Below are 22598 nucleotides of genomic sequence, written 5' to 3'. Positions count from 1 at the left end.
GCTTATATTGAAATATGTCCAAAGACATTATAACAAAACATGTTGCTCACATGTTTTAGGAGCGATCTTGTTGAGTACGATGATAAAATACCAAGTTAACATATTGAATGTTTCCTCTGTGTGTTTTTATACAAAAGTGTCAATGCAAGTCACTCTGTACAATTCCTAACCTTTAGAAAAGAGGTCCTTTTTTAATCCACTGCTGTGCACAATCAGTATTTGGAAGGCACTTTGCAACAGACCAAAAGCAGAAAGCAAAACATTTAGTCCCACATGATCCATGAAAACAATTTTTTTACACTATAGTACCCACTTAAATGAAACAAATGATACACTGCAGTGGAAAACACACTGAAACAAAGGTTAATTTTTTCCTTACAGGATCTTTCTCTTGATTTCAAATAACAATAATAACAACAACAACACAACATTTTAAGAAGTAATTGCTAGTGCAGAGTGGATCAAAAAATGGTAACAACATGGTCAAAGACATTAGTTGCACTGCTGGCAGTGTGGCAGCTACCAGAGCAGAGTGACAGTGCGGTGAACAGTGAACTTATACCTGTCACCAACCAGTGATCGACCTTCAGTCTCCAGCTCAGCTCGCAGGCCAGTACATGCAGTCTACACTTTCAGTCAAAATGGCCATAACTTAACATCCCTCCATAAAATAGGCAAGAAAAAGTCCAAATATGTACAGGACCACCATTGAAAAACATTGATCGTATTGGTTGGTTCATATATATTTATATTTATATATATATATATATATTTATTTATTTATAGTTATAGAATGTGTATATGAATGGTATATACACTTGTTACAATCACAATAAAGCTATAAATAATATAGGAATGTACTGAATTTACTACTCACAAATAATAAACAGAAATCAGGGAACAGAGATACAAACACATTTGACACATGTACAAGCCCTTTCTACAAGTCCTACACCCGCCCACCCACTCACGCACAAACACACCTAGCCTATTCACTGTTGGACCGAGTTGGATTTGCATTGCATTCAACTTTTACTTTTATGTAAATCTCCCAGTGTGTGTCTTGTATTTGAGGTCTATATGACCATTTATTTATAGGGAGCTGTATTTTGGTGTTGGTGGTCTCATCTAGCAAGTTTTCTGAAGCCAAATTTCTGACATTTCTGATTATGATAAATACATTTCTCCTTCAGTATAAAGAAGCACTGTGCATCCTGACAGTGAAAGAGCGCGTTTAAAAATATTTCATCTTTTAACATAAACTGAACTGAGGCAACAATTAGTTGACTGTCAAAAATAATTCAGTACCTCTTGTGATTTTAAATAATTATTTACTTTTTAAAAATGGTTCTGTAGTTTCAGCATTTAAAATATCAGTTTGCAGCCAACATGTTGGACTTTTTAATATTGGTCAGAAAAATAACAAAATTCAGCGTCAGAACTTTTTTCCTTCCAGTGAAGATTTCACATAAACCCAGAGAAGAAAGGTGGATATGAGGCTCCCACTGTGCACTTATGTGTGGCACACTTACCATTAGGGCATTAGGGGTTGACACAAGACATCCAGGTGATGAAGAGAAACCACAGATTTGAAGTGCTCTTAGTAACTTCGCTCAGTAACAGTGACATTATGCTTGGCCGGTGATGAATCCAGGTATGAAGCGTTCCTCTAGCTGTTACACAACACACACTAATGACAAATACACATTTGTATTTAACATAATTTAGAGTGGACAAATAAACAAAATAGGAAAATTACAAGATTAAAAAAAAAAGAAAAAGAAAAAAAACTGTACACAAAACCATTGGCATGAATAAGTTAATAAAATATAATCTACATTTCTTAAAATATATACTGAAAATATACCTGACCTTGGTCCCTGTTTCTTGTACACAACTGATGTAATACCGAACAAACAATACTCTGAAACACTGTTACGAGGGATGCAAAGCTAATTCCTAACAAGCTCAAGTCATGTTTCATCAGTAATTTTGCATGAAAATCTATGCCTACTTGTTAAACAAAATTCTTAATTCATTTCAAAAGTATTCCTTCCTCCCAACAGCAGAGATCACAATAATAACATCTTTCCTCTGCATTCTTTACATGAATGGAATTTATTAGTAATCATCAAATTAAGGGATGCCTTCACTGATGTTGAACTTAGTGCTTTTGGGTCTAGTTTGAGTAATATATGTAAATGACGGCCATTAAACGTCCCTCTGACTTCCTTACATTAAAATATCTCTACCTTTAGATGTAAAACACCTCCAGATGACATCACTTGGAAGAACTTTCAGTTCTGATTATGTTATCTTGTTGCTTACACTATAGAGTTTGTAATCATGATTAACCTGCTTTTCCAGAGCTCCTCCAGATGACATCATCTGAACAACTATTGAGGACAAACTCCTTCGGGTGAAGGAGTTTCAGAGAAACAGAGAAATATTATAATACAAAGAAGTCAGGGGGAAGTTTAAAAGCATTAATGAACATTTACAGCCTAATCTAAAGCCATAGAGAGCAAGTTGAAAATTGGTGAAGACACCCTTTAAAAAACATAAAACAAAAAGGTTTTAAGAACCTAACAACAGTATTTCATGCTTTGACTTTCTAAAAAAAAAGAAAAAAAAAAAGGTAGGCAGGCTGCTAGCACTTTTAGACCTTTATAGAGTTGTTTAATATTTGGATTGGCTCTGACCCTTTATTCACTTTATTTAATTACTTTAGAAGAATAATTAACTTTAACAATGTTATGGCCAAGCACTATGATTTTATTTTGTTCTGTGAGGTAGCTTCATTATTTGTTTTAGTTGGAAAGTTCGAATCACACATTTAAAAGTGCTTGCAAATCATCTGTTGTCAATTGCAATCCTATCAACAGTAATTCATTAAAGACAATGGCTACTCAATTTGAACTTTCATTTTGTCTCTCGCTTGAAAAACTGAATGGAAAATGCCATGGACCTGTTAGGAATGTTGTCCGCTATTCACAATTGAACTCCAAGCAAAAACAAAAACATTTTAGGCCAATTTAAATCCCTGTCCCTAAGAAAATCAAAAGAAGCAGAGAAGAACATAAATACAGAACTCAGCCCTCTTGTTGCTCTGAGATAAAAATGTTTACAGCTCTTAGGGAACAAGGAATATTAAAGGAATAATAAAATTTGATTTACCAAGAACATCAGAGCAGTTAAAGTGGGCCACCAGACAACAAATCACTTGTTTTAAGAAAGCAGTACATAATTTACCTCATTTCAAGAACATATGTGCAGTCAAGAAAGTTCACTAACACACAAGGCAAAAATAACTGAAAGCCTATCAAACATATTTTCACCAGATCCAGATGAGATAAAGGAAATAAAACTTCATGTCATCTCTTTATAAACAAAATTCAATACCATTCGCACACTTTTCATACTCTGAAAAAGTAGAAAAATGAACAGAAAAAGTAGTCTTGAGGCAAAGTTATTCCCAAATAAAAAGCATATTCTGTGGGCAACCTGGGCTGGCAAGCTTTGTCCAGCAAATGAGAAACTTTGATAGAACTCTAATACGTCACTTTCCCCCAAAATCAATTCCACTTTGACCTGCCTCAGTGTCCACCAGTGATGAGGCAAAAGCAGACTGGACAATCTGAAAGCCAAAGGACTCAAGAAGAGACATGTTTTGTTGTGGGGAGAAGGGAGAGGTCAGCGATGGGGCCAGCTCACTTAAGCTAGATGCTGAAATCCCCTGGACTTTCTGGGCTTTGTGAACTCTGTGCTGGTGCTTGTTGAGGTAGGATTTGGTGCGGAAGGCCTGACTGCAGATCCCGCAGGTAAACTTCTTCTCCGGGTCCGTCTTGGCTTTGGATCCTTCTGGGGACCCCAAGGACCCAGCTGAGGCTCCATTACAGGCCAAAGAGGGCATCTCAAGCTCTGGCCTGTCAGGTTTGTGTGGAGACTTCAGCTCATCGCCATTTGGTAATTCCCCAAATGAAGGATCGGATTCTTCTGATTCCAGATGAGGACACTTCCCAGCGTTTTCCCGCCCATCTGAGGTTATTACAGCATGAACAGGAAGACAGGAGTGAGGCAGTAGGAGGAAAGAGGGGAAATGGGAGGAAAGAGAGGCATCAATTAGGACAAATTAAGTACCTTGTCGTATACAACTTTTATCCAACTTCTATAGCAGCCGTATCACCTGTAAGAACTTATACCACTTGTTAATTGAAGAACTTATACCACTTGTTAATTGAGAGGGCTGAAAACACAAGTAGAACGAGTTGAAAGATTTGATTTTACACATCAATAACTAAATCTTGAAAAGAAAAAACAAACACATTAATAAAATAATCACAATAGCATAAAACCATGAAATCATCTAGCTCAGTCCATTTGCCCAGTGTCCACTGATAATTGTGCTGTGCTCATCCAACCAGTGGGCCATGCTTGCACCATGCACCAACCCACCCTCCTGCTGGACTGTACTGACCTGTAACAGGCCCATGGACAGGGAAGCCAGGCACCCCACCAGAGCGACACTCCCAGAAATATGGAGCCCCACCTGGCTTCCCCATGAGCAGCTCAGGCTGCAGGCCCAAGGCTGAAGGCCCAGGCTGGGGAAGAACTGGGTGTCCAGAGAGCCCATGAAAGCGACCCTCTGCCTCAGACGAGGTGAGAAGCAGCTGGCGACTGGCACACAGGTCTACACAATATGCAGCCATGGAGAAAGGAAGGGGGAAGGACAGGAAAAACAGGCCGGTGGAAACCATATGGACAGAATTACCTTCATTACATCACTAGAAATTGAAAAGCGGTCTGTCAACACAGGATGCTAGACAGGTTTACCAGTTAGTATGAATGACTCCCATTACTAAGGGTGTCAGTAATGAAGTAATTATGTGTTTTCCTCTTTTCAGCAAATACCAAATGCCTGAACTATGTGACTTATGAATAACTAAATATCAGAAATGTATCTATAATCGTGAGGGATTGGTGAAACATACACTGGATGTGAACCATTGAGCTACTTCCACCATATTAAAGTGGATAATTTATGCATTTTTTGAGTACAGGTCTTTCTCTCAGTGGACATTTTGACTCATTAAACACAGATGTAATTAAAAACAATAGACAAAAAAAACAAAAAACAATAGATTGCAGGTGTAACAGTGCCAGGACCCCAGTATTGCAGGTTCTGGCTTAATGACACTCCCAAATCAACAGATATGTCATTAATGTTATTAGATACACAAGAGTATCCTGCTGGAACACGTCAGAATATCCCTGTGAGAAAAGTACTTATGCTGCATAAGAAAATATAATGTTCACATACTGTACAGACAATCTGTTTCACATATGACATGGCACTCTGCTAGGTGATGGGTAACCTTGCACAAATTTAAAGTGTTCCCGCGCCGATGGTAAATCATTTACGTTTATTCTCATTGTAATTAAAAGCATGTTAATTTACTGACAAACTGTTAAAGATTGTAGGAATCACCATCACAACAACTTTTTCCATGTCCAGGAATCCTCTCTCACCTTTAGGTATGCTAGATGATCAGAGACTAACTTTTATACAGCAATTAGAAAAACATTCTGCCTAACATACTAACATAATCATGACTAATTATTGGATTATTAAAAGAGTTCAGCTAGTTTGTCCACCAACCCTTGAAAAATATAGGATAAATAAATATTTCATGTTTTTAACTTCCATTGCTCGTTGATTTCCCCTAAGATATGGACACATTTCCTGGAAAAAATAGATATTAAAAATGCTGCACCTAATTTTTAATTAAAATTAAAATACACGAACTACACATAGCTTGCCACAATTCCCTTAACTTGCTGTATATCTGATCCAACATTGCAAACACGTTTTTTAAGAAATATAAGTATAATTTGTTGACAATGTGTACCAACAACCAGATGTTACCATCAACTCATCCCAGCACTACTATGATTGTCCTCAAAACTTTTGTCTTACGTTAAGTGAAAGTAAAAATGAATAGAGAACATTATTTTCTGACACATTATTTTAGCCAACTGTTGATGTGGATCAGTTTACTGTGCACTGTCTCTATCCTACTGGTTCTCCCACACAAAAAAAAGTCACGAGAATAAATATATTTCAATGAATACAGGGCAAATGGAGCACATATTAGGACAATGATGCAACACTGCATTGTAGGAAAAACTGCTGATGGATCAGCCAAGCAAAAACAGACACTGTTAACCATAAACTGCCATGGCCATGCCGAACAGACATACATAAGAATAAAGAAAAGGTGAGTCAGAACTCTATATTCTTATGTGGTTACGAGAAATAATGGTTTACTACAAAGTCTAGAAAATGTCTATGTGCTCAGTTATTCCTACTTATCAAACAACGCACAAGGTTATGACTGTAGTTTCACTTATGTAGAATGGTTGTTAGTTAAACGGTTGTCTGTCTATTTGCCTGTGTGTGTTCTCTGGCTAAAGATGCACTGCTAATAACCTAAATGACTTTCCTCCAGCCATTTCTACAATCCTGACTCATCGCTCAACCAGCACTTCATGAGAAACTGTTGAGCAAATCACGGACTATTTAATTTGCAGTTCCTAATAGAAAACGGTGTGGCTGTTAAGATAATAATTACAAATAATGTCATGAAGGTAGGCATTTATACCAGATGTTTCCTTTCTACCTAAACCCCAGAAATGTTACATACATACACACATGGTATGACCACGTTATTTCCGCTCTGGTTAAAATCCTGCGACACTCAGGTAACAGAACAACAACCAGGTGATGAAACTGCAGAGTAGTAAATGTTTAAGCAAAAAAAGCTTAGCAGCAGAGACTGATGTAGGCATATGTTTAAAACACAGACAAAGATGCAGCAGCATGTTTCTCCAAAAAGTAGCAGAGCAAATGAAAGCCAGAAAGATGAAAATCTGGGATGGGGCGGGCGGCTGCTTGCCTTCCACTGAGCACTGGCGTCCCATGTGGTAAGGAGTGCCGTTGTGTATCTGCAGTTCTCCCCTTGGCTCAGGGAAGGTGTGCATTGTGGCAGAGGGGGGCAGCGGAGAGCCATGATGTGTCTTTATATGCACCTTAAGGTAGGACGCAGTGGAGAAACCTGGGACCAGAAGAACAAAGAACAAGGCAGACTTTTCACACACTCAGGGCCTTGGCTTTGAGTGGGGCGTCCCGTTAACAAGGACATGCTCTCCGATGTCAACTTTCACGGTGGAGACACGCTCAAAGTGATGATGACCAAAATATCTCAGGGCAAAGTTGAGTTAATCAATTCTGTGAATTGTATCACAATATCGGAAGAGTTACCACAACAAACACACTAGATCCATTAAAAACACGTGTCCAATATTTTCCTATGAGCAGACAGCTCTGCCAACCAGAAAAATGGCATTGCTGTTTTCTAAATGCTCATATCCAGACAGCAGACAGCAACAATTGATTAGTTGTCAGGACATGGGGCAGGGCTGACTCTGAGGTGTACAGTGTAAGTTATTCTTTTTTTAAGATTACCTTTGTTGCAAATGCCACAGTAGTTATGGGTTCCTTCGCTGTGTTTCTTGAGGTGGTCTGTCATGTATGCAGCACGTAGAAACTTGCCACAAACTTTGCAGGGGATTTTGTCCTCATGGCATGCAAGGTGTGACCGGAGGCGATCTCTTGTAGCAAAAGAGGCATTACAAATCTGTAATACAGTAAAATTAGACGTTATTGCATTTTTTGTATACGATTATTTACAACCACCCTTCACTGTGAGTTCATCATATATCAGTTCTGATACATTGATTCTAGCCGTTACCTGGCACTTGTGGGGTCTCTCTGTTGTGTGAACCTGTTTGATATGACCATTCAAGTGGTCTGGTCTGAAAGGGAAAAAAGCAATTAAACATCAAATTCATCCATCCATTCAATTTCCTAACTGCTTATCTTATTCAGGCTTGTGGAGGGAGGGGGGTTAACTAAGGTAATAAAAAAGACATGTAACATTCAGGCAAGAATATCCAAGTGTGTGTGTTGGTGTATGTGTGTGAGTGGGGGGGGGGGGGTTTACTACAAGGTCACTTCCCCTGGCCTTGATGAAACCTCAAATGTTAAATGATACAATGTCCACCAACACTGCATTTAAACAAATGGTGTACTTTCTCACCACTAATTCTACCATAAACATCCACTCTCTTGCCATGTTGCGTTTTTTACAGCATTGCTCTCTTTTCTGTCCTGTATTTCAACCTCCAAAGCAGTAGGTGGTGACACAGACTCTGCGGGAGACCCTGAGGACACGAGCTTGGGAAACTGTTGTTTTTGTTGAAACCACATTTCACTGATGACATTCACTCTGTAACACTTCTGCAGTTATCTAACCACAGAAACAGACTGTCAACTTGACATGTTTTACATATATCACAGTAGCTATGAGTTGTGTCATGACTTAGAGGATGGCCTTCTAAAAAACCCTTTAAAAATATTGAAAACCTTTTCTTTTCGCGTAAGATGAGCAGCTTTGATTTTAATCATGGTATGAATTCCCCAGATTTGATATTAAGGTTAAATAACTCAGGGCCTACTTGTTACTTACACCATAGCTTTTCGTTTGCTATAAAACAGTGGCGTCACAGTTTTGTGATTGTGAAAACTCACCTTATTCTTAGAGCACTTATTATTAGTGCCAAACAACACTGCAGACTGTGCGCTTTGTCCTGGATTATTTGGAATCACAGGCGTTCAGTCCCGGTGTCTGTCGCTTGCTCCAAAAACAAAACACCCTGTCGGTGGGAATAAAGCTAACTCACCTCGAAAACCCTTTACCACAGCTTTGGCACACATATGGTTTGCCGACTGAGCCATCGTGGGACCGCACATGGTAGGACATCCTGTCCTTGCGTTTGAACCGAAGCCCGCACACATGGCACGCGTACGGCTTCTCGCCGGAATGGGAGAGCTTGTGTCGGTTCAGGTGGTAAACGTCACGAAAAACTTTCCCGCAAATGTCACAGCCGACGTGCCGCCTGGTCCTTTCCCGTTTGCGGCTTTTATCCAGCGCCAGTCCCCCGTGTAACATCACACCGTTTTCTACCAGAGCAGACGGAGACATCAGAGACATGGCGCCCGCTGTTGACAGGTTGTCACCGACGTTGTTTACACCGCCGGTGGAGGCTCCGTGTTGCGCTTCGTGGTTCTTCAAGCGGGAAGCTTCTGTGAAAGCTTTACCGCACGTCCCGCAAGGAAACAGCCCATTGTCTTTCTGGGTGATGTGATTAAAGTGTACAGCCTCCACTAGTCCACCAGCTTTCTTTGGTCTCCCCCTTCCTCTCTTTGACCCCGGGGAGCCAGTGTCGTGATGAAATGTGTTCCCCGTTATTTCCGTCGATGGAGAAACCGACAGTCCTTCAACAGACTCCAACATTGGCACCGAGGATTCGCCATCGTCCTCTAGCAACACAGCGGCGAAGTCTGTGCTCCCATCCACATGCATCTGTGCACTGTTGGCAAAGCTTTGTCCGTTCACCAGCATTCCCGTTCCGTTAGCCAATTCCTGCTGTACCACCGGGAAACCCAGCTCGGTGGCTCCCGTGGCCTGGAAAAGGCTGGCGTCTCCTCCGCGAGAGGTCGGAACGAGAATCTGGACGTTTGACTGTTTGATCACCTCCTGACAGATCTCGATGACTGAGCGCATAAGAAGAAACTTAGCAGCTGTCATCAACTCCGGGAAGCACTCCAGCCGCACCACGATCCTGGAGGTGTAGGCGAAGTCCAGGATGTCTTTAAAAACTTTCGGGCTGATCGTGTGCATCTCCAGCTCCTTGGCGTCGCTGTCGTCCTCCGTCTGACGGCTGAAGACCGACTCGAAATACTCGCTACAGGCAGCTAGCACAGCTTTGTGGGCAGGGAAGCTCTCCTCGCCGACGCGTAAGACCACATCGCAGAACCTGCCTCCATCTTTCCTCTGTACGTTGAGGTTGTGTAGCATCTCCGCACTGTGCTTGCTCACCTGGTAGGTGTACGAAGAAGTCCAAGACGGCTCCGCTACTTTCTCCATGCCGAATTCATCAAATAACGATTGTTCGTGACAACAATCGGAGGAATGGCGGATAATGTGTATTATGTGATTTCGATGTGTTGATACCAGCTAGCTACAAAATCCAAAACCAACCGCCCCTCCCCGTCGGTTTAGCAACTAACGTTAAACGTTAGCAGTAGCAGCAGGGAAAAATGGCAGCCCCCCAGCTTCCTGTGAACTCTGACCCTGGTTTCTTGAAGGGTGGGGGTCGGTCTTGTTTGGTGAACAATAATTCTCTAGAGTTATTAGTAATTATGGGTTTGTATTTTTAATTTTATTTATTGTTTCGTTTTCGGCTGTCACTCAAAGGAATAGAGATCCAGCACCGTGGGGGTCTGTCACGTCTTTATGCCCAAATGTTACCAAGCAAGTCTCTTCCTGCCTGGTCTATTTGTAAAAACCCCTCCCCCATTCAACCATAAACCCATTTTTCTCCCCGACAGCGCATACTGAAAGCCCACTAGCACACATGTAAAATATTATACTGTACTCCCAGGTATACTCGCTGCAGGTAAGGTCTGGCTTTAACTACACCACAGTAACAAAGGGTATCCTTAAATAAATTATATTCAAACAAACAAACGCGTCCACCATTTGTGAAGATAATTTAAGGCGGATGATCAGCTCAGAATGTAGAAACGGTTTTTAAAATCTGTTTTGGTATACCTTTTTGATAATCCACCACTTGAATGATCTGTTATAAACAATTCACAAATCACTTATAATCTATGCAGTGTGCACATTTTAGTTGGCAGATTGGGGAAAATCCTTCTCTAGCTTGTCTTTTACGTGAGCTCTATTGGGAGACCTTGAGTGGACTTTTGCAGTGGTCTCAGAGGGCTTCTCAATTTTCAATGAGCCATTAACAAAAGTTATTCATTTTATAAAATAATAATACATCAGTGGTTCTCGGTGCTTCGCACTTCACGAAATCTAACCAAAAATCTGCCCCATCCTGCAATTGTGTCTTATGAACCAAGAACATTCGTTCTCATAGCGCTATGCTTTTTCTGGCTTGGTTTATACCTCGCTTAGGCTGCTTTGGATAAGAGTCAGGTAATGACTGACAACACAAGCGAAGTTGCATGCTAAAGCAGGATTTACCGCTCGGAAAACGCAAAAAGTAATATGGTCAAACTAGTATAAAAGAGACTTAACCATCAATAGGTATTACTGCTCATAAGAATTTTCATTACTATATCCTCACCGACAGTAGCGTTTTAGCCACCGCTTTATTCTCCGCCAGCCTGCAATGCACTGGCACCTGTTCCTTTTCCTCCACAATGACCCCGTCCAACACAACATGAACGCCACCAGGTGGCGTTGATCAATTCACTCACTTCTGCAGAAATGTTTGCAAAAAGCTAATAGCAGCAAACATCCAGGCCTAATCACTTGCCGTTTTTGATATCCTATTGTGGGACTTGACTGCATTATGTTACATTTGGCTTTCCTTAAGTAAATTAAGTAGACAACATATTAGAACCACTGTTGAATCTAAAACAGTCCAATGCAACATCACCATAAAATTACAGCTTTAATAATACACCATTGAAATAATACCCTGCTGTGCCACCATAAGGTTTACAGATGGATCTGGTGCTGTAGTGTATGGCATTACACAGATTCAAAAGGCAGATAAGCAGAGAAAAGACAAGTCTTGCCATCACGATCAAGGTAGCAGTACATAATATAAACAATTAGGCACTGTTTTACTGAAGATTTTATTTATTAATTCCATTTGTGCTTTTTATAACTTAATAAGCACACAAACTGAATCCAAACCACCCTCAAAAACAAAAAATAAAACTGAGCAGTGCTTCCCCCTATAGTGAGGTTGAATGGGAGAAGACAGTTACGGGGAAAAAAAAAAAAAGGCACAAAACAAGGGGTCATCTTGAAATGCTTCAGTCACTTCCACAAAAAAGAGCCACTAGCCATGTCCTGTGGCCTTTTCATAGTGTGTCAGGGAAGAAATTAGGTGGACAAGACAGAATGCTACCAGCTCTTGATGACTTTGTCCCTCGGTTTTCAGCTGAGCTACAGGATTAAGTCACCATCAATACCAAGGTAAAGAAAACCATCTATATACAAGGAGAACAAGATTTTTGGGCTGTACAATAGGGCCTATACATTATTTACTGTGCAATGGAATAGAAAGAAAAAAAACAAAAAAAACCCTTCTCTCCTCTTCTAAAACAGTGACTTCAGGGTTGAAGACAAAGCATGGCATTGATTCACAGTCTTTCAATTTAAAGTTCACATTGTATAGTAACAAAGAGGTGGAGTTGGGGGGGGGGGGGGGGAGAGACATGCTATCCATCACAGTTTTTTTTCTTCCTATGGCCGGAACTCCAACTCATCTACACTTATGACCTTGGCAGGCATGGAAGGGAGTGGCTGTTCTAGCACATCTGACCCAAACCACTTTGCAAGGCCTAGAGGTGGGCTGCCTCCATGTCGCTGGGTGCCATTTGTCCGGTGGGGGCCTTGGCTCTGTGAGTGAGGGCCAGGGATGCTTGGATGTACTGTAAAAGACAACAAACACTTGAATTTGACAGCTTATTTTTAACCCATTACATTTAACTGCTGTTTTTATTAACCCCACACTCATAACTTTCAGACCTTTATTGTAAAGGTTTTCGGTGTTACAAACACCATATTACATAAGATATGACACTAGTTGTAGATTTATAAAGAGACATTAAGTTACATACTTTGGCTTTAATGCCACCACTGCCATGTACTACTTGGAGTAGTCATTTTTGACACTGCGTAAACTCACTTTGTCTCTGTTGCTGAAGCTGCTGCTGCATTACTGCCAACTGCATCTGAGTATTGGCCCTCGGAGGTAGAAATGGATGCCCGGTTGTACTTATAGGGTACATTTGTCCAAGCAGAGCAGGAGGTAAACCTGCAAGTATGATTTAACACCTTCAGTTGCCACAGTCTTTTCACATCATGTGAACACAACAAGCCTTTAAATAAAATAATTTGTTTTAGACAAAAAAAAAAACATGGGGGCACTAACCTGCTTGTACTAGAGCAGGTCCAAGCTGCTGGGGTGGGATACCCTGTGCCAGCATTCGCTGAACCACATTAGGGTAGAGTTGGGGAGGAGGTCGCACTAGAGGTACATGTGATAGCAGAGGTACCGGATAGATGGGCCGAGGGAAAGAGGAGGATGGTCCTGGAGGTATGATTGTGGGAGCTTTGTGTCCAGAGGAGGCAGGCCTGAGTCGTTCCTGGTCCTTGCTCAGTAATGTTTGCAAGCCTGGTTTTATCCCCACAGACTGGGCAGTATTCCCATCCATCCCTTCAGGGTAGAGATTTGGGGTGCACCTGTCTGTCAATACACAACACAAATCAAGTTGCAGTACATCAACTTAAAATCAAGGCTGTGCAAAATAAGTTTCTTTACCATCGTGAGAGTTTCCTGTTGGCTCCTCCTTGGTCTCTGGACGACTTGATTGTTCATCTCTGCTTTTCTCTTTTGTTGCATACATTTTGCGGATCACAGATGTGGGTGTAAATGAAGGGGACAACTGCAAATGGTAAAGCAAACACAAATACCAGGATATGTAAAAATTTTATACACACACACTAGAGGTGGGGGGGGGGGGGGAGGAGGAGAGAGAGAAAGAGAGAGAGAGAGCGCGAGAGAGATAAAATGTAAAGTTTATGTTCACCATGCTAGTAACAGGATTCCCTGGAGAGTTTCTCCCAGCAGACTGAGGGCCTGGACCAGGGGAGCGATTAACACGCTGTGGTCTGTTGAGCACAAGCACAACAACGCAACTAGTAAATCCTAACCAATCCTGGTTAGGGTGCACACACAAATTAGTAGTAAGACAAGTAGCCTGACATTCTTTGTGAGAATGAATGTCTGTTCTCAAATGCACCCCAACCAAGAAACGGAAGATGCATTGACCAGATTCAATCAGTCATTCATAACATATCTATGAACTTTAAAAACACACTTTTAGAAAAACCTACCGATTTCGAAAAGACTTGTCCTGTAGTGGCTTGTTGTAGCTGGACTGGAAGGAGTGGTGGCCATGTAGAGCAAGGTCCTGCTGAAATGCCAGAGCTTCCAGGTCTGCCTGATTTACTGGCATAGATAGTACCCTCATCTGTATATGCAAGAGACACAAAAAGACCTAATGTCTGGATGTTTGAGTTATTGAACTTGGTAGCCTTTTTTTTGGCAGTCAATGAGACTTTTCTGCTCCACTAGGCTGCAAAAGGAGAGAACTGTTACGTATATTACAAACCATTCATAAGTTAATTTGTTTTTATTCAAGCAAAATCATTTTCCATATAAAGTGCAAGACTCAAATTGTGGCCACCGGTAGCATGGGAAGCTCATTAAAAAGGCTGAATTTATTACATTGAAATCTCAAAAATAAATCAATTAACAAAATTTACCATGTAAAACATTTACATTACCTGTTGCTCTGCAGCAGATCCAGGGCTGATAGACCGGTGTACGTTAGCAAACTGTTCTGGTAGCATGGGCTGAGGTTCGACAGGAAATCCTTTAGGTACAAGTGAGGGAAAAGCTTATTAAGAACAAACCTAAAATTCAAGCTATAAAAAAGGTCAGATGTTGAGGCATTTTGGCCTCAACATCAAAAGTACCAGTACACATCCCTAGATTGCAAGTTTTTCACACTACTTTTGTAGCACTATTGTATTACTGGCTCTGGATTACGTTTCACTTATGTTCCTTTTAAGTTACATTCTAATTTGATTCACTGTTAAAGCTGTAGTAGTTTGTTATTTTAAGATTGTTATACTGCAGTGCAGACATTTCCTCTGGTCTGTTCATGTGGTAGAAATTTACTGCAGAAGGATTTGATCTTTTTTGGTAGAGAATTACAACACTTCTTCACAGACTATAAGAGGTCCCTTCTGATGAAGTGACAAATCTGTTAAGACTCCAGGCATAAAATTCTATAGTACACCTTAGTTTTGCGTTTTAACAGATTGCAACTTGTCACTTTTCCAACAAATTTACCTGCGGAAGTCGGAAACCGGCTCGTGAAGTAGTCAGGTGAGGGTGCCCGCTGAGGAAAGAGGGCGGGTGAAGGCCCCTTATGCAGTAAGCCATGTAGAGGTGCAGAGGTCGTTGGGTCCTCAGAGCTACCCAATAGATTGGCAAGTAACATAGGGGAGCCACTGCGAACATTACCTCCCAAGAGCTCCTGCAATACATACAATGTCACTTTACTTTTGGGTTTTTGGTCTGGCAGTTACAAGTAAAACTTTTAAAAATTCAGGATTGAGTTTTTGCCTATTTGTCTACCATTTGCATTTTCAAAACTGACTACACTTTAGGTTTCCTAACTGGGGACAACACTCAAACATTCTAAACCAGTTTATTGTTACCAAGATTTTCCATGTTTGGACAAATCCCTCCCCCCCCCCAGCAAATTGTACATAACCTCAAGAAGACTACCAGTGATTATGTCCTAGTCACTGTATTAGAAATGCCCTAAATTCAGGTGGGGGGTGGTCTGAGAGGGACTTGAGAGCAACGAGACCACAGCATTTGGGCCCATGATAACCCCAGTAGATATACTTGCGTCACAAACACACAAGATGTTTTTCTCTGCTGTTTTTGGATTTACACCTTCTCTGGCACAGAAAATATTTTTTTATTTTGTGATAATTCATTATGATGTACTACCTGATCAAAAACCAAATAGCTGTAGTACAACAGGAACCTTAAAGATAAAATTAGATAACAGTTGCACAAAGCCCAAAGGCTGTTAACAGACAGTGAAACTGTGACAACATTAACTTGAACATGCTTAAAGTTAATATACATACCTCAAATATATTTTTCTGTTGCCGCGAAGGCACCTGAGCTTCAGGCAGTGTCACAGCTGGGTCTAAAGGTTGCTGTATTGTAGAACAACAAATCATTTGTGGCAGTAGCAGTAGCTAATAGCCATCCCAGTAAGCATTTTGCAGTGTATAAGTTGTGAAGTGCATCAAAATGGCAAATTGAAGTGTCTTTCCATTAGTAACCACATAAAACTCATGTAAGAGACTTTGCTGAAACTAACAACCCACTGAGATGGTAAATGTAATTCACAAGCAAGTGTCCCTCATGCAAGACATCTATAATTTTGTATAAATGTATCGTCATTTTCCTTAATGACCATCTCTCCAATGACAGTCTTAAGATAGTTTTAACATCGGTACAGATAGGATACAAAGTAAGAATCGGACGTAGGTAAATTACAAAAAGAAAAAAAAAAAAAAGGCGGGGGGTTGGGACACCTGCAGGTTTCATACAGAGATTAAGTGGAGAAGCAAATTTATGCCCATCACTTTCTATTCCATTGAATGATTCAAAAGAGAATATAGATTTTATAAAAAACAAAAAAGATTTGTCTTAAATGTTACCCATTCCATTTCAACAAGCAATGTTGTTAGTTACCTCACATAGGACTGAGGCTATATAAATGAGAAAATATAGAAATACTTACATTGTTTGTGTTTGTTTTGGGATGACTTGGCAGAGTTCCACTTGCCTTCATGCTGCTAACCAGTTTATTAAAGGCTGACATATCTGTGTCACGTGACCGTGGATGGGTACTGGAGCCACCAGTTAAAGCCTCTTCTAAATGCTCAGCCATGAAGGGTGTGCCATTTCCTCTCTGTGTAGGAGTCACCTTTCGCACTTGTGGTCCTGTGCCTAACTTCAACCCCTTCATCTCACCCTCCACTTCTTCCAGGGACAGCACCACTCCACAGTTAGCTGGGGACATAAATATCACTCAACTTTAGATAGTCAAGGTTGTTCAAAACAAGGACCTAGGCCTTCACAATTACCATAGAAATGAGTTTGAAGCCAGTAAATTGCAAACTTGAAGACTATATACACACATTATAAACTTGAGTGTTGGGAAAATGTCTCCATACCTGGGCATTTGCCCACTTAGGCATAAATTCAAATGCTTGAACATGAAACATTCAGACACCCTTAGATGGGGTTCTTACACAGAGCACTGTTTCGTAACTTACTACAGATACAGGTAAGATCATAAGAATGCTTGAGATTTCTGTGTTTGTAAACTGACAGAAGGCCTTGGTCAGTCAAAATGTGCATTTCTTTCCTGATGCCAACTAATTTCATCTGATCACAAATGTCAGTATAAAGGAGACAGGCCCAGTAATAATATTAATAAAAAGTTAATAGTAATCCTTAGGCTGCATTACTAACCTAGAAACAATGTTTATGTTTAAAGTCATGTACACACTAATAATGTTTATTAAAAATAAACAATGAATCTCTGTTGCAAACTAACAAAACCCATTTTCAACCACAGATTTCTGGGTGTTTTATGCAAAGTTGAAACAGTTTAGCTGGAATGGTGTGTAATATTTGATTAAACATTTACTGAGTCTTGCATAAATGTGAAGCATCTTAAAACTATGTTTTACTATTGGCCAATAACATTTCCTCTGGATAAATATTTTGCGCTGCTATGACAGAGCAAATTATCAAATTTTATCCAGATTGCTCTTCTATAGAGCAATAGAGACAAGTTATCTACTGTAAGGTAGTCCCAGTATATTCACATTTTGGCTCAAACAACGTATTTTGCAAGGGTTTTAGTAAATGGACACTCACTGCTTTCCCGTAGCCGAGCTTTGTTGTCAGATAGGGTTGAGAGAAGGGGCTTCAGGTCTATTTTGGCCTTGTGCAGCAATTCCAGAATATCCACCTTCTCTTTGCATTCTGATGATTGAATAGGTTGGAAGTATGGGGCAGGGCCTTGGTTAGGTGATGTGCATCGTGGTTCAAATCCTTCAGAGTTGCAAAAAAAAAAAAAAAACTGTTAAAAAGGGCTATAGTGGGAACATGAACATACTGTGGTGTAACACACAGCATGTAACAGCCACATTCATTGGCACTTGGCAGAGTTGCATGGTAGACCCCACTGTGCAAGTCAGGTGCAACTGAGAGAAGCTGAAGAAAGCTAAACTATAGGAAAATATGTGATTGTGTTTAATGATGGCCTATCAAGAGCAGTTTACCAGATATGAAAGAATTTGAAACAATGGTAAAAGCTGATCAGCAATTTATGATTTACCATGTCTGTTACATAAAGATCCTTCGCAGCTGTGAACAGTACTTACCTGCAAGTTTTTCCAGCTCCTCATGAGGAGTAGACCTCAAACTGCTGGAACGGCTGCCTGAGGGACTCAGGTTAGTCGAGAACCACTGACTGAAGCGACTAGCAGATACAGGGCCCTCCCCTAAAACCTCCTCTATCATCTGCAAAACAGAAACAGCTCCTTATAAGAGCATGGACATAAAAAACCCAAAGACCAAACAGTGTTAAGACAAAAAGGTGTCACTTACGTTTAGAGCGCTTTCCATCGATTTAGCACAAAATGTGCTAGAAGACTGAGGGCACTTTTCATTCAATGCATTGCTGTTTGGCTTTGTCACATGGCTAAATGTCAATCCCGAAAACTCACAGCTTTAGTTTGTTGCCAAGTTTCCCCCCCCCCCCCGCCCCCCATTATTAACCGCTCTAATCAGCTATAATGATGGGCATAAATTTGACAAGAATATTTCCCATTCAGTGACAATACCCACCAACCACAGAGCCAGTTAACTGATCAAGCCAGTGCAGCAGGGGTAATACAAGTCCAAGACCTAATGGTCACATTCAAAGAGGCTTGTTGAACTGTGACATGAGATGTTTGCCAGATTAAATTTGTGCCATAAGAATTTTTTATTTTATTTTATTTTTTTTAAATTGAGCTATAAATAAGAGAAGCTCTTGAAAAACCTCTACCATCAAGCTTGCACCATTTAACAGAATAGGGAAGGGAAAAGTCACAAGTGACAGCCCATGAGTGATGTTCAAACCTTTAACAACAGTGCATCCCAGTACTTACAGAGGCCAGTCCAGGCATGGTTTTCTCCAGATTGAAGAACTCATTGAAGTCAAAGTCTCCAGTTGACTGCTCTGGCAGAACATCAGGGTGAGGAACCTCCTGATCAGCTGTAGACCGCGAAACAGTGCCTTGCACTTCAGCCCGTCCATTACACTCCACTGGTGCACATGATAAATAGGACAAAAATCATTTTGATGTATCCTTAATGAGAGATATCATATACACCATACACTTAAAGTTATGGATTAAAGCTAACCCCCAAAATTTTGACATGCCTTCTTTCACAAAGTCCATCCGCTTCCTTGTCTGCTTGGACTTGCGCTTGTCATCTTCCAGGATTTTGTCATCAAATCCAATAAGTTCAATTGTCTCTGACTGACTCGTTGGTCCCCCAGAGAACCACTCTGGCTCCTCCTCAGCATACGAGTCATTTCTTCGCCTTTCACTAAACACACGTTTTTCACCAAAATCTCCCTGCAAATGACAACATAATGTTTACATGCTTAAAAAAAAAATTGCAATAATTAAGTGATCAAACTGATCTTTATTTCATTTTACTTTGATGTTTAAAGTAAATGTTTTTGCTGTATATCATGCAATAAATTAGACAAGTCAGCATCCTCTGAAAAACATTTTCAAAAGTAGACTTGTGAAACTAAAGTGTATAAAGATGACTAAGAAATCCTTCTTGCATTAGCAATCATCACCAACCCTGAATCTTTTGTCCTTAAAGTCTCTCTCCCGTTCCCTGTCTTTTTCTGCACGGGCTTCTCTCTCAAAGGCTCGGGCAGCAATTATACGTCCACTGCCAATTCTTCGTGCTCCTCCGAGACGAAGACTCTCATTTTCCTTATTTTCCATAGGGCTAATTGGGCGACGTGTATGGGTTGGAGGTGCAGCATTGCCTTGACATCCACCTCCAAAGCTACGTCGCTGTGGGCTCAGTATGACATCCAGATCATCCTCCTTTAATCGTTCACGAGGATCTGAACAAAATTGAACAAATTGATTGGGTTTTACATATTTGCAGTAAAGACTATGCAGAGTCTCTAGTTAAAGTCTTAAAAGTTAAGTATTTTGCTTAACTTATTAAAGAAAAAAAAAAGTTTATACATTTACTTGGGCATAACAGAAGTACAATATATTCAGAGGTCACAAGCATTACAGAAACCCCTCTAGAGAACACTTTATTTATGCCCATCATTATAGTAGTTCTTTTAAGTTTTTTTAAGTTTTCCACCAGCCACAGAATACTTCCAAGCATCCTTTTGGTTTAAAAGCCATCTGCAGACACTCTGCCTCAAATATAATTTACCTGGGATTCTACGTTTCAAAAGAACTCTATCATCCATATAGTCCTTTTTAAAACCTTCCACTGGAGAACTACGCTCGGATGTGGGATAACGAGAGGCATGCCACTTCTCAGGGTCCCAGACACCATCACTGTATTGAAAAGTAAAAAGTAGGTATAAGCCACATTTACATGTTGACAGGTCATTTTATAATTGGTAATTGTATTAAAATCCTGAGGAAAAACAAACACATTTACCAAGTGTTAGAATGACCAATAATTTAAAAACAACTGCAAGGACTTTATTGTTTTTAGAATAGAAATGACAGATTCAACTTGATAAAGTTGGGGGGAAAAAGAAAAATCTAAATGCATTTCATCTACAGATGCAGAGGTGGTCTGAATATCATGGTAAGCTGCCATTAGCTTGCATCTTAAATTTGAATGAAAGCCATGATTTTCAGGATACCACCGGTAACAAAAGGCTTGTTTTAGGATTAAAATTCACTTTAAACATATAAACATAAACAATACATGTCTGTCAACATGCATTTATTAAAGTGAAAATGAAAGCTGTTCATGTTGTAGACTCAATCCTTAACGGTTGCCATTCTCATCATATGTAAACAAATAACCAGGCACCCAGTAAAACAAAGTATGCCAACGGGAGCCGGAAGAATGAGAGAGAGAGGGAAAAAAAAAAAAAAAAGTGTATTTAGATGTTTTAATAGTGTTGCTTTAACGTTTAGGAAACTACATTCTTACCTGTCATATTTCTCAGACAGGCAATCTGGCCTTTCATTGGAGAGCGGTAGTTCTTTTATTTCCAGAAGTTTCTCCTGTACAATAAGGATTTAACAGGTAATGTTAGTAAGTTAATGTTTCCAACCCTGAATCTCATGGCCCACTGTCCTGCTCCGTTTCCCCAACAAGCCCTGCACTACCCATTGCTGATTACATGGATCAGTTGTGTTTAGTAAATCAGCAGTGGGTAGTGCAGGGCTTGCTGGAAAACAAGGAAGAGGGCCTTGAGGAAAAATGTTGGAATCCCTTCTCTAAATGATTAGAGTTTATATTTTCCCCATACCTTGGTGTATCTGTAAGGAGCTGTGGTTGCCGGCTGTTGCTTAGTTAGGTCCACAGCATTACCATTCCTCTGTATTACACAAGCATCAGGTTCCATGACTGCCTTTCTGATACAAAACTGCTTCTAGCTCAAATACGATCCTGTTGGGAAATGTTTTTTCTTTTTTTAAACACAGGGTTAAAGTAAAGCATGAGTGTAACTGGTTAGTCCTGGTAATACAGACTCAACGTTATCAATCAAGTGAGCACTGGTGTCAAAAACGAAGTTTTGGAAGATACAATTACACTCTCACTGTTTCGGAGACCACTACATGTCAAAAATTAGACATTAATAAAGTATACCAGAGTTAAACATGAACAACCCCAAAATGTTTTTAAATGCATTTAGTTTAAGTCGGGCGAATGTACATGGGAACAGTTTCAGCAACCGGTGAAAGCCAATTAGCAAGTTAATTGACATCAGCCAGGGACGTGATGTCCACTACAACGGGTTACACCTAGCATTAGCATTACTGGATAACTCGCCTGTACAGTCTTCACTGCGGACCCCGCTAGACGGGAGGAAAAAAATTGACAAATACAAAACGTCGACGCTACTGAACTAATCTATTATCAAACGCATGACCTATGTATCGTTTTCAAAATAAAGCAATATTATCCCAATTACTGCTTGTAGGATTGGCTGGGCTAGCGCCTTTACATCAGCTAGTTCACGTAACATTCACGCTAGACACTTTTTTTGTTGAGAATTTTTTGTGCAAACGAATGTATATTACATGTAGAGATACCAAAAGCCAACACGTGGTACTTACTCTGAACGCTGTGTGATCTACTGGTTGCTTATAGCCGAGCAGGGACAGTTCACGTTAGTCAGCTAGCTAGCTAACCTAGCACTTCTTGCTAGCTAGCTAACTAGCTGGGAATGGGGATAATGCCCACCCCGCGAGTACCAATTCCAAAGCCGGTTGAGATGTTTCAGTGACTTCAGCAAACACAAACTGCCCTGGTATAGCTTAACACAACTACACAGGTCTTAATAACAAAACAATTCACTCAGAGACTCCGTAATCTCAAATCACCGTCTACTCTTTCTCTGTTTTCTAAGTCGTAACAGCAATTTTCCTCTGATCACCGCTTTAAGAAGGTCCTCGGAAAGATTACACTGTGCCCCTCGCGCCTTTGTAGAATTTCTAAGCCTAGTGTGCGTCGGCTCTGTTGCATTT

At 40.4% G+C, this 22598-nt stretch overlaps 2 protein-coding genes across 7 annotated transcripts; both read right to left on the bottom strand.

The window, feature by feature from the left end:
* Positions 1-1377: 1377 nt before the first annotated feature.
* patz1 (POZ/BTB and AT hook containing zinc finger 1) lies at positions 1378-10221 on the bottom strand. 5 transcript variants are annotated; one of them, XM_067504395.1, is made up of 6 exons: positions 8803-10221; positions 7812-7875; positions 7526-7697; positions 6957-7115; positions 4478-4690; positions 1378-4038 (listed from the first exon to the last, which is right to left on the bottom strand). In XM_067504395.1, exons 1-6 carry the CDS (start codon positions 10047-10049, stop codon positions 3560-3562), a joined length of 2334 nt encoding a protein of 777 aa, XP_067360496.1. In that variant the 5' UTR covers positions 10050-10221; the 3' UTR covers positions 1378-3559. The 5 variants fall into 5 exon arrangements, 4 of the variants coding, with proteins under 4 accessions (XP_067360496.1, XP_067360498.1, XP_067360497.1 ...); XR_010914427.1 differs by having other exon boundaries at positions 3906-4038; positions 4141-4690; XM_067504397.1 differs by lacking the exon at positions 4478-4690.
* Positions 10222-11594: 1373 nt separating this feature from the next.
* Positions 11595-22525, bottom strand: eif4enif1 (eukaryotic translation initiation factor 4E nuclear import factor 1). 2 transcript variants are annotated; one of them, XM_067504393.1, is made up of 19 exons: positions 22188-22525; positions 21377-21535; positions 21055-21128; positions 20314-20441; positions 19710-19984; positions 19274-19472; positions 18999-19156; positions 18228-18366; positions 17719-17895; positions 16571-16842; positions 15906-15977; positions 15091-15277; positions 14520-14608; positions 14067-14203; positions 13760-13841; positions 13492-13615; positions 13102-13416; positions 12856-12984; positions 11595-12598 (listed from the first exon to the last, which is right to left on the bottom strand). In XM_067504393.1, the coding sequence occupies exons 2-19, from the start codon at positions 21470-21472 to the stop codon at positions 12411-12413; spliced, it is 2841 nt and encodes a 946-aa protein (XP_067360494.1). In that variant the 5' UTR covers positions 21473-21535; positions 22188-22525; the 3' UTR covers positions 11595-12410. The 2 variants fall into 2 exon arrangements, with proteins under 2 accessions (XP_067360494.1, XP_067360493.1); XM_067504392.1 differs by having other exon boundaries at positions 21377-21516.
* Between the last annotated feature and the right edge of the window lie 73 nt (positions 22526-22598).

Source organism: Channa argus, chromosome 5 (assembly GCF_033026475.1).
Source record: "Channa argus isolate prfri chromosome 5, Channa argus male v1.0, whole genome shotgun sequence".
NCBI classification, from domain to species: Eukaryota; Metazoa; Chordata; class Actinopteri; order Anabantiformes; family Channidae; genus Channa; species Channa argus.
This window is presented reverse-complemented; position numbering and strand designations above follow the sequence as displayed.

Bases quoted from the DNA above. Each gene is read 5' to 3' on its own strand.
- eif4enif1 (XM_067504393.1), bottom strand. From the start codon at position 21,472: ATGGAACCTGATGCTTGTGTAATACAGAGGAATGGTAATGCTGTGGAC. The intron at 19,157-19,273 runs GCATGTCAAAAT...CATGTGCACCAG, and splicing joins GATGGACTTTGTGAAAGAAG to TGGAGTGTAATGGACGGGCT. The intron at 14,609-15,090 runs GTAAATTTGTTG...TTGTACCTAAAG, and splicing joins CCGGTTTCCGACTTCCGCAG to GATTTCCTGTCGAACCTCAG.
- patz1 (XM_067504395.1), bottom strand. From the start codon at position 10,049: ATGGAGAAAGTAGCGGAGCCGTCTTGGACTTCTTCGTACACCTACCAG. The intron at 7,698-7,811 runs GTAACGGCTAGA...ACTGTATTACAG, and splicing joins AGAGACCCCACAAGTGCCAG to ATTTGTAATGCCTCTTTTGC. The intron at 4,039-4,477 runs GTCAGTACAGTC...TAATAACCTCAG, and splicing joins TGTCCATGGGCCTGTTACAG to ATGGGCGGGAAAACGCTGGG.